The sequence below is a fragment of the Poecilia mexicana genome, unplaced genomic scaffold (assembly GCF_051168715.1).
Source record: "Poecilia mexicana isolate PSO_F unplaced genomic scaffold, ASM5116871v1 scaffold_4, whole genome shotgun sequence".
Classification (NCBI taxonomy): domain Eukaryota; kingdom Metazoa; phylum Chordata; class Actinopteri; order Cyprinodontiformes; family Poeciliidae; genus Poecilia; species Poecilia mexicana.
The window spans coordinates 3,160,357-3,178,049 of NW_028263373.1; the positions used below are offsets into that span (position 1 = coordinate 3,160,357).

The 17,693-nt window shown below is 43.0% G+C and overlaps 2 protein-coding genes across 3 annotated transcripts; both read right to left on the minus strand.

The window, feature by feature from the left end:
- Nucleotides 1–1,039: 1,039 nt before the first annotated feature.
- On the minus strand, nucleotides 1,040–6,158 carry LOC106927775 (uncharacterized). The gene is made up of 2 exons (XM_088004787.1): nucleotides 5,920–6,158; nucleotides 1,040–4,726 (listed from the first exon to the last, which is right to left on the minus strand). Exons 1-2 carry the CDS (start codon nucleotides 6,089–6,091, stop codon nucleotides 3,435–3,437), a joined length of 1,464 nt encoding a protein of 487 aa, XP_087860913.1. The 5' UTR covers nucleotides 6,092–6,158; the 3' UTR covers nucleotides 1,040–3,434.
- Nucleotides 6,159–12,186: 6,028 nt separating this feature from the next.
- LOC106927772 (uncharacterized) lies at nucleotides 12,187–16,750 on the minus strand. Of its 2 annotated transcripts, XM_088004793.1 has the most exons (3): nucleotides 16,556–16,750; nucleotides 12,684–13,447; nucleotides 12,379–12,526 (listed from the first exon to the last, which is right to left on the minus strand). In XM_088004793.1, exons 1-3 carry the CDS (start codon nucleotides 16,579–16,581, stop codon nucleotides 12,468–12,470), a joined length of 849 nt encoding a protein of 282 aa, XP_087860919.1. In that variant the 5' UTR covers nucleotides 16,582–16,750; the 3' UTR covers nucleotides 12,379–12,467. The 2 variants fall into 2 exon arrangements, with proteins under 2 accessions (XP_014859036.1, XP_087860919.1); XM_015003550.2 differs by having other exon boundaries at nucleotides 12,187–13,447.
- Nucleotides 16,751–17,693: the final 943 nt, after the last annotated feature.

Genomic DNA, 17,693 nt, shown 5'->3' on the forward strand with positions numbered 1-17,693 from the left:
CCGTCTCCAACGCCGAACCATGGATTCATTCACACCGTTGGCTATTTTAACCTGTTCATATAAAGAACCACACAGAGAGCAGTATCACTTCAGCCTTTGCAAAGGGGGAGAGTCTCAGTGGTGCCTCAGGACATCTCCAATTTGTCCCCCTGCAGCCACCTGGTTTAATTGAAAGCGGGGTGGGGGTCGGTCATAAAATAGAAACTTAAAGATAGTTCAGAGAGACCCCTCTATTCCCTATCTGAAACCGGTTTCTCCTAGAACGGCATGGTTCACCTCACCTTGTTTCCAGCTTAGAGTAGAGAGACAAACTTATTCATGAGATAACTATTTGCAAAACTCTGACACACACTGAGCTTACCTGCAGGAGGAGGGTCTTAGTGCTGTCAATCAACTTCATTCGTTGACTGCTAAATGTGCCAATGGTGGAAAACAACTTATTACAGGAAAAATGTTAATCTGCCGTCATTGGTAGTTATGCTAGCTAGACTTAGCATTCACAACAGGCTGCACTAGCTGCAGCATAGCATAGAGCAAGGGAGAGAGGATGAGCAGCACCACATGAGATTGTGATTGACAGCACTAAAAATCTCCTGTCTGACTGGTTGTTTCTAGCACAGGAAATAGATTTTTCACAGATTACCTCTCATACCATACTGTCACAACATAATGACAGTTTTAAAAAAATATGTGAAAAAAATATTTTTATAAAAGTTACATACTGCAGCTGTAATTTCACTTAGGAGAAAACAGATCAGGAGGGACGTGGGTTAGAGCTGCTGCTGACTGACTCATCTGTTGTTAAGTGGTAAAAGGTACAAGGGACAAGTTAGTATATGAAAATGTTGGTAAATTCTTTCCTTAATTCATTAAATGCTAGTGAGAAAGAGGCAAACAGTAGTCTTTAGCTAAGCTAACTATGCTAAATGGTTGATAATCTCAGTCTACCCACCTCTCTTGGAGAAAAACTGGGTTACAAATCGACACTTTAACCTTTTTCTCTCTCCCTCTCTATTTTTTTTTTTTTTTGAAAAACTGATTTTATAATTTTTCTAGGCAGCATAGTAACTGCCACAGTCGTTCTTGTCTTGTACTGACTGCTGCTGCACAGCGTCACCGCTAAGCAGGAACGAACCATTTCATGCAGATCCAGGGGGGTTCAGGGCAAATGTAGCTGCGTGTTTTTTGGTCTGGGAGGGGCAACATTTGATTTTTACTACTAAAAACAATTTTAGAAAACACAATATGATTAATTTTGTAATTAACAGGGCCCCCTTTTTTAATTTCTATGATCAAAAAAAAAAAATAAAAAATTTGTGGATGACCCCTGTTGGTCAGGGGCCCTTGGAATTGTCCTAACTTTCTCCCCCAATACAGCGCCCCTGCGATCGGCAAACCACTAATTTTAATCAATAATAACTACCAAGAAGGAATAATTCTAATTTGAACTAAACTAAACTGAAACAGCAGCAGCCTACACACAAAAGGGATAAAGTTAGACAAGCACCTGAAGTAGCCAAACAATAATAAGCAGCTTTTACCTCCTCAGAAGTGAAATCAGTCAACGGCGCTCTGTGTGTCACTTCCTCTAAAAAGGATGTCGCCTTCAAAAATGAAGGGGAGGAATCAGAAACAAAACCAACCTTTCAACACCAGTGTTAAGGATCAAACCTCTGATCTCCTCAGAGATCTACCTGCTCTTAAGTCTGAGTGCTGATTACCTGCCTCCATAAAGAGTCAGCTCTGTCACAGCATCTTCCATATATGGGCAATAGGAGGAGTGTGCAGGAACATACTTCCGGGGACAAAATGCCCCGGCTACACATGTATTCATGTCGCCTGCGGATACACAAACCAGAGAGCAAACTAGTGAAATATCAGTACTGCTGTCTGAGCGCATTTCTACATAAAACACATCCATAAACTCCTGACCAATCACACATCATTTTGCACTTCCACCGGTTCTGGGTTGAAACAGTTCAACCCAGAACTGCTGAGACGGACGCCTTTGTGCAAACAAGAGGACAGCTCTGGGAGAGTCTTCCCTGCAGTCGAACCGCCTAGCAAGTCCAGCGCTAAATATGGCGAGCTAGCCAGGAGTTACTTTGTGAGAGGAGGCTCAGAGTTACATTCTGTTGCTCAGGACACCAGAACTGGACTTTGACATTTTTTTTGAATTTCGACAGAAGCCCTAAATACGACTTAATACTGACCAAATTTATTCCCTAAAGGTATTTTATGCCGCTACAAATACAGTGACTTAATGCTTCCCAGTAGGGCTGAAACGATTCCTCGAATGATTCAAGTACCTCGATTACTAAAATTCCTCGAGGAAAATTTACCTGCCTCGAAGCTTCGTTAATTTATGTTTTATTAGTTAGCGCACCGTGTTCCGGCCGGGACTTCATTTGCGTTGCGCGGAGCTCTCACTTCCGCCTCTGAGTTGTTGACAAAAGCTAAGTCTCAGCGGCATAAAGTCCAATCTTCAAGATTGGCCCGTGGGGATTTTATTGATTGATGATAATGCCCGACTTTTTATCGTTTTTGGGGAACCAATAAGCATCCTTAAAATGACTGGGGGAATGCCTGGAGTACGGCAGCATTTCTCCTCCGGAGCTGCTGGTTGAAAGCGAACGGCGGGAAGAGCGCTGAGGTGAGCGGATAGCCTGAACAGGGCGGGCGGCTGAGTAGCTGATGCTTACCGTGTAAATGTAGCTTTACCGACGAACCGCACAATAAATTTCATATCCCGGTCTGAAGAAACGGGTGGCGGAGCGCATCGTACATGGCTGGTAGATGAGTTTCTGAGTGTGACCAGTGAAGGTGTCGTAAATATCCCGTATTGCTTCCCCCCGTGTTCGTCCCCCGGTCTAACGGTTCGTCAGTCCGCTGGTCTATTTCCTCCCCTCCACCCCATGTTCGTTCATTCGCCCTCTCCTCCCACTCCAGGCGGCATTTCCCGTATTTTCAAACCCAAAGCGTGACAGGTTAGGTGGCAAGGTGAGTTTAATTAATCTATTAAACTCACTGAAGATGAATACATAAACTAAAAGCTGGATTGTAGACATTTTTTATAAGCATATTTGTGAGCCTGCCTCTTTGTTATTAAATTCAATATAATTTCAGATTTTTCTATAACTTTTCTTCTGGTTAACTTAGAAAGTGAGCTATTATTGTTACAGGTTAGTTTTCTAAACTACAAAAAAGCAACTGTTAGGGATGCTCAAATATGAAAAATTGGACTGATATTGATATCTGATAGTAACACCGGTATTATGCCAGATTTACCAATATTTCATTTTATAATTTTTTTTTATCCGATTACTCGATTAATCGTAAGAATAATCGATAGATTACTCGATTACTAAAATATTCGTTTACAACAGCCCTACTTCCCAGTTTCTTCTTTTTCTGAATAAAATCAGCAGGTGCACCTAAACGTTCTCTTCTCTGTGTTGCCTCATGTGAGCTGCCAGCTTGCCACTCTGAGTGAAGCCCTTTTGGCAGACTTTGCAGGAAAATGGCCGCTCCCCCGTGTGTGTGGCCATGTGGCCTGTCAGGCTCCGGTTCTCTGCAAAGCTCCTCCCACAGATGCAGCAGGAGAAGGGCTTCTCACCCGTGTGGGTCCTGGCGTGAGCAGCCAGGTTGCGTTTGTCTGTGAAGGCCTTGTGGCAGGTGTCACAGGAGAACGGCCTCTCACCTGTGTGTGTTCTGACATGGGCAGTCAGGCTGCGATTTTCGCTGAAGCTCTTTCCACACATTCGGCAGGAGTAGGGCTTCTCCCCAGTGTGGGTCCTCATGTGGGTGGTCAGGTGGCAACTGCGGGCGAAGCTCCGGGAGCAGATTTTGCAGGTGTACGGCTTCTCCCCGGTATGGATCCGAATGTGGACCAGCAGCTCGTCGCTCCTGATGAAGGCTTTGCCGCACACCTTGCAGGTAAACGGCCGCTCGCCGGTGTGGGTCCTCCGGTGGGCCGACAGGCCGCCGCTCTGGCTGAAGCTCTTCCCACAGACGTTGCACAGGTAAGGCCTCTCTCCTGTGTGGGTTCTCCTGTGGATGGTGAGGTGGCCACTGGAGGTGAAGCTCTTCCCACAGGTGTTGCAGGTGAAGGGCTTATCGCCGACGTGGATCCTCATGTGGAAGGTGAGGTTGCTGCGCTGGCTGAAGCGCTTGCTGCAGGTCGGACAGGAGTAAGGTTTCTGACCCGTGTGGGTCCTGCTGTGGACCAGCATGTTGTCGTATTTGATGAAGTTCTTCCCACAGACCTGACAGGAGTACGGCCGCTCGCCTGAGTGGATCCGGCGATGAGCCCTCATGTTGTAACTCTGAGTGAAATGTTTTCCACAGACGTCACACTGAGAGGATTTTCTATTCGGGTCGGAACCAGTCCCAGCCTCAGAACTGGCAGACGTTCCTACACTGTCAGGTTCCTCCTCTGTTTCTTCATCACCTCCTTTCTGATCCACCTTCTCAGCTTCAGCCGAGCTTTGGGACCAGGCCTGGTTCTGCTCTGGTTCTGGTTCGTCTGGGTCCATTTCCTGCTCCTGCTTCAGCACCAGTTCTTCCTCATCCTCGCTGATGCACACTTCTACATATTCATCTTTGTCCAGCTCAGGCTCTGATTCCTCCTGTTCTTCTTTAATCTGTGGGAGTTCTGGTTCCGCCGGGTCCAGACCGGAGCTCATCTCATCAAGAACCTGCCTGCAGGTGGAGGTCTGCAGGAGAACTGGAGGAGAAACAGAGATCAGAGAAGAACATGCTGCTTCGCTGCGTCTAACAGAACCTCTGCAGAGCCCAGCGAAGAAGACAAGATTACAACATCATGATAATAAAAAACTAATTACATAAAAACAATTCAATCCCATCCGAGGTCAGTCAGTCACATTTGGTCTGTTTTAATAAGTCATGCCCTTCTTAATATGGCTGTATTAATAAGACATTACTGGGCTCCATTGAACAGTAAAAACTGGTTTTTAATCTTTAAATCAGGAATCCATGTGTTTTGTGGTTTTAGCTATCTATGGTTTCAATGTAAGCAATAATGTTTACAAGATATCTGTCAGCAAAAATAACATTTCTGATAATACGGCCATTTTTCTTCACTTTATTAACAGGAGTTAACAATGAATCTTAATTGCAGTTTTTATGTTCTGTCACCTCTGTGTGCCGCTGCCACGGTTCTCTTGTAAAAAAAGATTTTTATCTCAATGGTAATTTCCTGGTGAGATAAAAGGATTTTTTTTTTCCTGTTATAAGACATCACAGCTGGACGAACCGACTCTGAGCAGAACATCTTTAAAATGTTAAGGTTCAAATGCTGCTGTCATTTCCGTTTTATTCAAATTTAACGCTCAACGTCTCTGGATCTCAGGTTGTTTTTCCTGTTATTAGAAATTAATCTTTAATATTTTGCTTAAATATCAAAACATGTTCTGTTCATCAGAATTAGTCCGATTTTAGTTGCATTTTAGGATCAAATATCAGTAAACACAAGATAATCATTTCATTTCTTAGATATCTGGAGCCAAAGTTCTGCTGTGGTTCTGGCTCTAGAAACGGACCGGTGAGCCGTCCAGAACCAGCAGTAAACACACCCCTGATTTGTCGCTGCTGGGTGTTTGTTCGGGCCGGAGTCGGGTTCTGGAGGACCGCTTCGGTCCGGTGTGGTTCTGATGTTCTGCTAAAAAGCCCAGGTATCAACAGAGGCGGCTCTGACTGGGTCTTATTAACCCATAATCCTGGTACCAGCTACCAGGTCGGATTGGTGAGAAAGGTCCAGATTCTGTCCGGGGAGCAGAACGTTCTCTGGTTCAGGTTCCGTTTACTGGACCTCTCATGAGACCATTAGAACCATCCTGTGATGAAACAGAACCTGGTTCCGAGCTTTACCAGGCAGCCCGCTGCCCCCGCCGGACCTACCTGCGGGGTTCGGCTCGGTTCGGGGTCTCCAGGTGAGGTCCAGCAGTCTCCGCTGCCGGTCGATCTCCTCCTCGTACTGGACGATGGTTTTTTCCAGCTGGGTGAAGATTTCTTCAGCAGCAGCAGTTAGTCTCTCTCTGATAAACTCTCTCAGAGGCTCAACGGAACACATTGTTGCTGCGCAGACTCACAACACACCTGGACACGCTCATAGCAAGCTAACCATGCTAACGGGGCTAGCGGACTAGCTGTGAGCCGCGTTAATGCCCCCTGCTGGACTGGAGTGAAACGGCTGGAAAAATGTAACAATCTGAACCAAATAGTTTCCGTTAGAATTTTATTTCTACTCAGTTATTTATTAAAACTGTATTACTAGATTAAGAAATAAACCAAATAAACACACAAACTTTAAATAATGCATATAAATGTACATGAATAAGATTTAAAATTCATCTAGAAAGATGAGTAGAGCAGCCAGAAGTTTTGTAACTTCCTCCTCAGCAGGCACGTGCAGAGGGGGGGGGCTGGGGGTGCTTGAGCACCTGCCCTTTTTGCTCCTTGCCCCAAAGTGCCCTTTTGGGTTTTTTTTTTTTTTTTGGTATTATTATTTTCAAAGCCCTCTTCTGACACATAACATGTACTAAAATTATTTTATTTTATTTTTTTGTACAACATAATAAGCCTTCCGGTCACCTTGTTACCTTTGACCTTTTGCCCGTGACGCATGACGCGGTTGCCTCTCGCGCTGTGAGATAAGGCGGCTAACTGGAGCTCAGCATAGCGAACGATCCAGATCATATGTCTATGTTCCAGATTACAGAACAGTTTTTGGTGAAATATATATATATAAAAACGTTTTTGGTGAATAAAGTGGAGCAGACCTGCTGCTTGTCAGATGACGGAAAACGTTTAAGTATCGTTTCTGCTTCAGCGGTTTAAGCAGAGAGGTAATGAGATACAACAGACACTGACAGGCCTCTGTCTGCCTTTCTCTGAAGAACTACTGAGGGGAGGAGACAGCCAGGTGAGGAGAAACTGTTCTCATCTATCGATTCAGTATTTTTATCATACAGACATTAGGCTGCTGTTGTTGTGCTATTAGCTAGCTGCTAGCTAACGACTTTGCTAGCAAAGCTAGATAAATAAAAAGCTTCTTCCCTGTGTACGAGGCACATCGCCCGTCCAAAACTTATCATCTCCATAATGGATATATGTTGGATCTTCTAATTTCCTTTGCTGCATAATGTACATCGCATTTATTCCAGCGTTAAGTAAATGTGTCTTGAAGGAGAATAGCACTTAAATAAAAGTCCAACAAGGATATTCATTTAGAATTAAAAATAACTCACCCTGATTTACCATGATAGATATAATTTGTCATTAATGAAGGGGAAAAAACTCAACCAGACTTTAAGTTTAGGGTTCGCTGAGTATGAAGTTAAATTTTTCCCCCAATTATTCAATGGGAAAAAATAAACTAACCTCAGTTAAGTAAAATAAAATTGTAATCAAAACTTTTGGAATTGTAATGATTTATTTTTTAAAAAACAAATTCTTTTGTTTAAAAAACTTTTTTTAATTAAATAACTAATTTTTGTCTTGTGAACTTAAAAAGTTATTTGCCAAACATAAACTTTTATTTTCACACATCAGAAATCTTGTGATTTTGGCTCCTGCCCATGACGTCATGTGAGAATCACAAGCAAAACTTTGAGTCAAACAAAAACTTTGAATATCAAGAAAAGATTTCTGACATGAGCAAATAAGTTTGTTTTGCAAAAAAAAATTCACTTCTTGAGACAAATGTGTGATTTAAATGTTTGAAAAAGTTTTAAGCAAAACTCAGCAGCTTTTCCCATAGTGACATGCATTAACAATTCAATTTTTGCTTTTCTCTTTTTTTTATTTTTTTCTGCAGTTCCAGTTAAAGTTTGATGCAGCTCTGCTTTCCTGAATGGACCATCTTCATCTCCACTGCAGCAAACAGGCAGCTCTGTTTTATAGATTACAGTCACTAAAAGATTGCATTGGGCCTTGTTTATATTTTTAATAGTGTAATTCTGTAAAGACTAAATATGTAAATCAGAGCTAAACCACCAGCTCTGATTTACATATCTTGCTAAATTGCGGGTTTGAATATTGCAAAACTTTCCTATAACAAAATATACCTGCAGAAAGAAATTACTAATAAAATATCTTACATATGCATAGTTGTATGATCTATATAGAGATTTACCTTAGCTTTGATTGTATATTTCACAATTTTGTAATTTATCATTGTTTATTAAACTCTGAAAGCTGAGAGGCTTTAATATTCTGTCCTAGAATGCGGGGAGATGTGCCCTTTTTTTTTTTTGAGCACCTGCCCTTTTAGTGGCCTCTGCACGGCCCTGCTCCTCAGTCTGCTTTAATTCTGTTGGACCTCAGTGAAGCTTTCGACACTGTTGACCACGACATTTTACTGAATCGACTGCAGAGTTGGGTCGGACTCTCCAGTCCAGAGCTCAACTGGTTTGAATCTTACATAAAGAACAGGGATTTCTTTGTTTCAATCGGAAACTTCTCATCAGAGAGGTCAAAGGTCACATGTGGGGTACCCCAAGGTTCAATTCTTGGACCCCTTCTTTTCAATATTTATATGCTCCCACTGGCTCAGGTTATAACAGGAAATAAGGTCAGCTACCATAACTATGATACACAGCTCTACATCACGATGTCACCAGGTGACCTTTGACCCCATCCAATCACTGAACAGATGCTTAGAACAGATAAATGGATGGGCCAAAACTTTCTCCAGCTGAACAGAAACAAACTGAAGTTATTATCTTTGGACCTAAAGAGGAGCGAACTAGAATCAGTGCTCAGCTTCAGTTATTACAACTGAAAACCAGCGATCAGCCCGAAACCTGGGAGTAGTGATGACCTCTGACCTGAACCTTCAGAGCCACATTAAGACAGTCACAAAGTCGGCCTTCTATCACCTGAAGAACATCTCCAGGATCAGAGGACTGATGTCTCAGCGAGATCTAGAGAAACTCATCCATGCGTTTATCTTCAGCCGCATTGATTCCTGCAGCAGCGTCTTCAAGGTCTGACTAATAAATCAATCCTCCAGCTGCAGCTGATCCAGAAGCTGCTGCTGCTGTTCTCACTAAAACCAGGAAGATAGAGCACATAACACCAGTTTTAAAGTCCCTACACTGGCTCCCTGTAGCTCAGAGGATAGACTTTAAAATACTGATGTTAGTTTATAAATCACTGAACGGTTTAGCACCACAATACATTAAAGATCTGTTATTGCTGTACCAACCGTCTAGACCCCTCAGATCTTCTGGTTCTGCTCTGCATCCAGAACCAGAACCAAATGAGGGAAAGCAGCATTCAGCTTCTATGCACCACAGATTTGGAACAAACTTCCAGAAAACTGTAAAACAGCTGAAACACTGAGAGCCTTTAAATCTCAACTTAAAACCCACCTGGTTAGTGTTGCTTATGGCTAAATTAGGGTTAGAGTGGGGTTTGATGTCTTCGATGTTTTTACCTATTTATTAAGTTCTTTTTATTTCTCTTTCTAAAATGGCTATTTTAGAGGTTTGAGAATCCTTGTTAAACAGCGTTTTGACTAAAAATCTGTACTCGGGGAAGAAGAGGTGTTCCTAGAGCCCCTCTCTGTTCGAGGAGACCCCATAAGGGTAAATCCTCATGTAGATACGAAGCTTGTTAACACTGTTCTATTGTTACTGTGCTGCTTCACAGGATGTTTTTATTTTGTTTTTAATTATGTAAAGCACCTTGAAATGCTTTGCTGCTGAAATGTGCTATACAAATAAAATTTGATCGATTGATTGATTTAATTCATGTAAAACTACAAAGTATTCATCCAAGAAATGACTCATGCAAGAGCGAAAAAGTATTTGATAATAAGGCAATAAAGTTGAGCATAATGATGTCAGTGACTCTGAACCAACCCATTTCTTCAGTAACAAGCAAGCCAGTAATCAGATTACAGTTACTTATCTTGGTTACATTACTGTCTGAAATTTTCCTCAGCAAACACACATGTTTTCTTCCTGCGTCTCAGAGAAAGACATCTTCTGTTTAATACGAGCAGCGAGACAAACAGTGGAGGGAACAGAGAGATCCACGTTTTCTAGCTGGAAATCCACATATTTACAGTTTATGTGGCTAAAGATGAAAATATCAGCATTGGCTGTTCCTCCTGGACAACAGGACAGACAGGATACCCAGTGCTTTTCTGTTCTCCTCTAGAGACTAACGCCCCCTAGTGGAAGATGGAGGTAGTGCTAATGGATTCAGAACAGGCTTGCTAGCTGATTGCTGATGTACAAATCACAATTTCCTTGAATAAAACTCCACAAACATTTACATGAAAAATAATATATTCAACAATTTTCTTCTTCCTATATTTATATTGTTGTTAGGATTATGTAAAAAAAAATATTAATATTAATTTTAAACTTTTTTTTCCATCAGTTGCACACAGTGGTGCAAAAAGTGGGTATGCAGTGCATAGGGGCGCTGCACCAGAGGGGGCGTCAAAACCCCGTCTGGAGGGGGCGGCGCCCCGATGATGCCTTCGCATACACTTCACCGCCCTTACGCTCCTTCACCTCACGCACATGTAAATGTAGCGAGTTTTACCTTTCACGTATCTTCATTTGGGGGGGTAAACATACGATCGCTCATACGGATAGAGCGACCGTATGTTTTCTACGCTCCTTCACCCTTACGTACCTTCCTTTTTTTTTTTTTTTGGGGGGGGGGAGGGAGCCGATTTATGTTTTCTCTTCCACCTGAACAATATGTAGTTGTGCCCCTGGCTGCACAGAATCATTTAGCTCTGCCCTGGGGGATAATAACAGCCTAGCAGCTTATCAAACTATCCATCTTCAGAAATGTAGCATTTCTGAAGCATTATGAGACTTGGACTCTCATAATGGCGCAGTCACTCTGACACAGCAAGTCTCACCAAGTGGTGGCAGCAGAGAGCTGCAACTGAAAGGCAGGACTGCTGCCGTTTAGTTCCACTGGTACAACTTCAGCACCCTCGGGTCAAAAATCATCTCTCTGACTGGTGGCCAGCAGGGCTAGCATCCATCAATAGCGTCGCCATTAAAATCTCCAATAACAAAAAAAGTGGCTAGATTTGTTGATTTTATAAAAAATTCTCTACAAAGTCATTAAATGGTAGCAACAAAGAGCTTTCCCTCATCCTGATTTTGAAACTTTCAAAATTTGTCTGGAGGCGCGGCTGTGCTTTCACACGGAGGTTACTTCAACTTTAAGCTGTACTTTCCATCAGTAAACACCAGATTTAATTTGTTCAGCGTAGAGCTGGCATGTCCAGCATAGCTGCCTGCTGTTGATGTAAAGAGCAGTCACATTGAAATCCAAAGTTGGCCTAAACATTTACAACATTTGACCTATAAATGACCGTCTGGTTGATTTTCCTCACTGGGAAGTTGGAATTTCAAAAATACAAAGTATGTTGTAGTAAACCGACTCCTACAATACATTTTTCCTTATAATAATGAACATAGTGAGTTATAAACTTTTCACCTGCAGCAGAAAACTCAGTCACTCCTTTAAAGAGACAGTAGAGATGTTTTATCGTCATGATAAATTATTTATTTATGTACCAAAGATTATATTCATTATTAAAATCACTCTAAAGGTCTATTTCCATTGACTTCAGTCAAGTGAAATCTGATAACATGAAGATGCTATCACTAATAATAACAATAAATGATCCAAAATGATCCTAGTTTAACCTTTAACCCAAAGATCAGAAGCGCTCACTGCGGTCCAGATCTGCTGGTGTCCACCAATAGGAAGAGAGACCCCATATTTGTGTTTCGTCTGTGAACTTTGGGAATCCATCTGGACAATGTGAATATTTACAGCACATTGTACAAATTTAGATTTTTCTTCAAAATAAGTTTCAGGGAGAGGTTATAGCTGAAGGTGTGTAACAGTAATCTCCTCGTCCTGTGAGCAGTTTTGTTATCGGAGCTTCTCTACTAAGTTGAATAAAATATCTGTCTGTACGTGCTACTGTACTATACGCCAGGTTCTGGAGGAGAGCTCCTCCTGGAGCATCTTCAACAGTTGTCATGTCAACCTGACAGGGTACCTGTAGGAGACAGCTGAGGTTCACACCTGCTCTCCTGTGTGGGTCCTCATGTGGAGCACCAGGTGGTTCCCCACAATGAAACCTTTGCCACAGAAGGAACATCTGAAAGGTTTCTCAGACAAGTGGTCGCCATGTGAAGAGTCAGGTGACCCTTGAAGCCAAAGCTCCTCCCACAGGTGGAGCAACTGAAGGGTTTCTCATCTTTGTGGGTTCTCATGTGGTGACTCAGGGGGGTCTTGGGTTTGAAGCTCTTCCCGCTGGACTGGCATGAGGACGGCTCGTCGGCGTGAGTCTTCTGGTGGTACTTCAGATTGCCCTGGTGGTTGAAGGCAGGTTTGGCAGGAAAATGGTTTCTCACCTGTGTGGGTTCTCGGATGGCGGGTCAGGTCATTCTTCAGACTGAAGCTTCTCCCACAGGTGGGGCAGGGGAAGGGCTTCTCCCCAGTGTGGGTCCTGAGGTGGAAGGTCAGGTTGCACTTCAGTGTGAGGTTTTCCCACAGGTGGGGCAGGGGAACAACCTGCCGGTGTGTGTCCACATGTGGGAGCGCAGGTTGCAATGCAGGTTGAAGGCTTTCCCGCAGATCTGGCAGGTAACGTAACGGCTTCTCACCTGTGTGGGTCCTCAGGTGGCGGGTCACATGACTCTTCAAGCTGAAGTGCTTCCTGCAGGTGGGGCAGGAGAAGGGCTTCTCTCTGGTGTGGAGGCGCAGATGAATGCTCAGGTAGCTACTGATGCAGCCACGCCCACAGATCTGGCAGGTGGACAGTTTCTCCTCTTTCTGCTGGTTCTGTTTGGGGTTCTGGTCCAGTTCTCCAGGTTCTGCTCTTCCCTCACTCAGAGTCAATTCTTGAGAGTGTTCTTCGCCGCTTCCTGACTGATCCACATTCTCAGGTTCTGGAGGCTTCCTAGAGATGAGCTGGATTCCTGTTGGTTCTGGTTCCATCTGGCCCAATATAAAACCAATATCCAGCAGGAAAGAACCAGTCTGCTCTTCATCCTGGCTGATGGAGACAACATTGCACTCCTCCTTCATCCTCACAGGTTCTGGTTCCTCTGGTTCTGGCTTTGCTTGTTCTGGTTCTGGCTTTATTTGAAGAGGTTCTGGTTCCTCCACTTCACATTTAATCTGCACAGGTTCTGGTTCCAGTTCTAGCTTAATCTGCAGGAACTCAGGTTCCCAAAGTTCAAGTTTAATTTCCAGAGGTTCTGGTTCCTCCTCCAGTTTTAGAGGTTCTGGTTCTGGTTCTAGCTTTATCTCCACAGTTTCTGGTTGCTCCAGTTCTTCCATGGCCTTCAGACACTGTGGTTCCATTAGGTCCAAAGTGGGTTTCGTTTCCTGGGTCAGAACCGCCTCGGTCCTGTCAGACGTCAAGCTGGAGAGAAAACAGACCATAATGAACAAGAATGTGATCAGAAAGGAACTGGACCAGATGACGAGGAAACATTTCATCAGTGGATCAGAACCAGAATCAGTGGAGGTGACAGTGGCGCAACTGGACATTATTCAGGTGGATGCGAAAACATAAATCGGCGCTGCTCAGGTGTGTTAGAATCACGGCAGCAAACCAGCAAAACACAAAGAAGTTTTCACAGTTTCCCCCAAACTAACCGACTGTTGAGTGAAGCTGCTGGATGAAGGTAAAGTTAGCTAAAGGATGACTAGCTAATATCAATACAGAACCTTAAGCTTGTTAACAAGTAGCCTGTAGGCTACTGGTGTTGTTTTCTATGTCCAGCTACGTGCATTTATTTTGCCCCCCAAAAAAGTTAGACAGGGAGTCTCTAAGAATCCTCTTCTTCTTACCCCCTCCCCCCCACACACACACACGTCGTTCAATCAGACAGCATAGGGTATGGGGGGGGGGGGTCCCAGAAAATGAATGAGTGGAAGCATGTAAAATCAAAGAGGAGAAGACCTAGGATGGAACCTTGGGGAACTCCACAGATAGTTTTATTCAGCTTAGTTGCCTATTAGATCCTACAGGGTGGATTTGAGTCAGCCGAGCGCCATGCCAGAAATACCAACCCAATTTTCAAATGGGAACAATAACATCCTGATCAACTGTAACAAGCGCAGCGCTCAAACCAAGTAAATTAATACTGATGGATTTTTATGAGCATTTCAATTCTCAATTTATGTTCTACTATCAACCTTAAGTTCTTATGTATTAGTCCATCATCACAAGACAGTTCTTCTGTAAATGTCCAGTATTGTTTGATTTTATCTGGAACTCGTCTGTTTATCTGGCCAGCCTCTTTCAATGGCCTTTGCAACCAGTTTTAACTCAGGATCCCCTTTTGTTGCTTCTTTAAACACCTGCAACTTTTCTTCTGATACAGGATGTTGTTGACAGTTGATCTCCAGTGTCTCGTCTCTGCTCAGAGCATCACAAATATGCAGTTCCTTTGCGGATTTGTACTTGACTTCAAGACTGTATTTCTGCAGTCTCGTGAACATTCCTTGTAATCTTGCTTGAGCACCAAGGAGGGATTTTTTAAATATCACCTCCAATGGCTCATGATCACTTTCTACATGATATAGATCCATATAGATACTGATTAAATTTTTCACAACCAAACACAATTGCAAGCATTTCTTTCTCAATTTGAGCATAACATTTTTCAGTTAATGCTGTGGAGCCATATGCGACTGGTCGTCCCTCTTGGAGAAGCTCGGCTCCCGGCCCCTCAGAGCGGATCATCTATCTGGCTTGCTGACATTGTGGTACTTCAGTACTGACGCTTGGCTGACAAGAGCTTTTCGTTTGTTAAAACTGTGTTGTTGCTCTGATCCCCAGTGCCATTCCACATCTCCTTCCAATTTTCTTAAGGGAGAACTCAACTCTGAAAGGTTGGGGATAAATTTAGAAAGTTATTGCAATAATCCTGTGAACCTCTGAAGAGCAGGTTTGTCCTCTGGTGCAGCTGTGTTTTGTATGGCTCTAACCTTTTCAGGGTCTTTTCCCACTGAGAACATGTCTGATGTTGCTGATCTCCGTCATCCTTATCTTGCCTTTATTCAGTTTTGGATCAGGCGTTGGTCATGCTGCTCTATGCTCTCCCCACACCAGAATGTCATCTATGATATTGACCGCACCTTCTAAATGTCTGGCGATACGCCTGATGATGTACCAAACGGTATATTTTAAACCTGTATCTCCCAAATGGAGTATTTAATGTACACAGGTGAGAACTTTCCTCATCCTGCTGGATTTGCCAACATCCATGGTTAGCATCCAAAACTGAACAAAATCTGGCATTTCAGCAACCACTTCTTGAATGGTGCACAGTGGGTAATGTTTTCTCTTGATGGCTTTATTCAGGTCCTGTGGTCAATGCAGATCCTTACTTTATTGGGTTTTGTTACTGTGACCATGCTCTTCACCCAATCTGTTGGCTGTTATCACACTCAGGTTTTCCATTCTTTTTAGTTCTGCTTCAGTTTTATCCTTCAAGGCAACAGGTACTTTTTGGGGAGCATGAACTACTGGAGGGATGTCTGGGTTTGTCTCAATGTGGTACATTCCTGGTATGCAACCTAATCCAGAAAATAAATCGTCATATTCCCTCAGAATCTCATCCTGTTCTTACAAGTCCCATTTTTTTACTTTACTCGCCTCCAAGAATCGCAGGTTTTTAAGACCTCAAATTCCAGATCATATTTTTTATCTTTATACTGACATGTCAACATAATTTTGCCTTTTGCTGAAACGTGGTGGCCTGCATAAGCAACAAGCTCAGCAGGAGATGTGCTCACCTTTTTATCCACTCAGCTTTCTCAGGTCTTTCATGGAAACAACACTGCCATCAGCTCCAGTGTCCAACCTGACTTTCAAAGCTTTGTTGACAATCAGATCTTCATGCCATTTTTCAAAGTCATGTTACTTTGTGACACTGTGTGAAATGAGTCAATAAAAAATTCCTTTTCTTCAGTTTCTGCTTTGCTGCACTTTTAGGTTGTTTGTGTTCTTACGTGATTTGCTCATCCTTACATCGTGATTTTCCCCGTGGCAAGCTTTAAACACTTGTCCATAAGCAGAACATTTCTTTGGGTCGTGCTTGTAGAAACATCTAATGCAGCTACACAGTGCTGTGGCTCCACTGTCCGTTTGTCACAATGTTTTTTCTTTGTGACTTTATTAACAGGAATGTCAACCTCCTCATGTAGACTTTTAAGTTGACTTCAACTACACTCTCTGCAAATGTCTACTGCTTTACCCAGAGTGAGATGAGGTTCCCTTTAAGGTGATCATCAGATTCCACACGATGGCAACTTAGTAAGGGCTTCAAACTCACAGTCTGTCTTTATTCTCTAAATCAGTCACATGTGAATCAATAGTCTCTGATTTATCTTGCACTAGAGTGCAGAACAGGTGCCTCAAATACATCACATTTTTCCTTGGTTCACAATATTTGTGGAACAGCTCTTTCAGTTTACTGTAATCATCGGCGTCCTCATCAAAATCAAAGGTGTAGCATACCTCGATGGCTTCGTCTCCGGATACATGCAGAATTCACTGCATCGGACTTTCCGCAACTCTGCTGGAGACAAGGTGCAGGTCTCTGGATCCAGACTCTCCAGTTTTCAGCTAGATTTCCTTCTAGACCAGGGGTGGACAACTCCAGGCCTGGAGGGTTTCCTGCAACTTTTAGATGTGTCTCAACTTTAACACACCTGAGTCAAATAATGAGGTCGTTAGCAGGACTCAGGAGAACCTGATGCACTGAGGAGGAGATTCAGCTGTTGGATCCAGGTGTGTTGGACCAGGGAGACATTAAGAGCTGCAGGACCCCGGCCCTCCAGGACCAGGATTGCCCACCGCTGGTCTAGACTTAAAGAGGTTGGAGGCTTCATCTGCTCCATTTGCTTCCTTCTACAAAGTTAATCAACTCTCTTTGTCTTTAACTCCTGACTATGGTTGCCACCTTTCAGAAATTAAAATAAGGGACCAGTTCCTTTAAATATAAAGGGCGGGGGTTGCGGCAGCAGTGTGTCGGTTAGTCTGTGTTACCCAGAAAGCAGTTGGGCACAATATCGCAACACCAACACCGTGAGTCAAACAATGACTGGGACTATATAAAGAACTCAGGGACCACCTCTATTACACATACACGTTTGTAGAATACGGAACAAATTGCATTTTATTTATTTATGTAAAAGAGAAATTTCTGTATGAATGTGTAATGTCATAAATTGTCCCAAGTAACAACATATTTCAAGAGAAAAAAATCGGTTCAACACGGGACGGGTAGCAACCCACCATGTAGCATCTTAGTGGGACGGGACGCTTTTTGTGCTCTGTTCTTCTATGGCGTTTACAGACTTGGTGTATTACCGCCATCAATTGGACGGAGGTGTAATCCAGAAGTTTTATTTATCTATTTATCCTATATCTTTAAAATAAAATCCTATTATATACATACATATACACTCTCATACACATTGTGTCTTTTAAATGTTTAATAAGTGCTTGAACTATATCTTGTGATTGATGCTTCCCTAATAAATTAGCCATAGTTACTGAAATCCCCATTACCCTTTCCACTTCTTTCCCCTCTCTCATACATTTCCTACAACGAATCAAAACATGTTCTACTTCTATTTCCTACAATAAGAAC

Bases quoted from the DNA above. Each gene is read 5' to 3' on its own strand.
- LOC106927775 (XM_088004787.1), bottom strand. From the start codon at position 6,091: ATGTGTTCCGTTGAGCCTCTGAGAGAGTTTATCAGAGAGAGACTAACT. The intron at 4,727-5,919 runs GTAGGTCCGGCG...TTTCTCCTCCAG, and splicing joins AACCGAGCCGAACCCCGCAG to TTCTCCTGCAGACCTCCACC.
- LOC106927772 (XM_015003550.2), bottom strand. From the start codon at position 16,581: ATGTATCCGGAGACGAAGCCATCGAG. The intron at 13,448-16,555 runs GTATGCTACACC...TTTTCTCTCCAG, and splicing joins CCGGAGACGAAGCCATCGAG to CTTGACGTCTGACAGGACCG.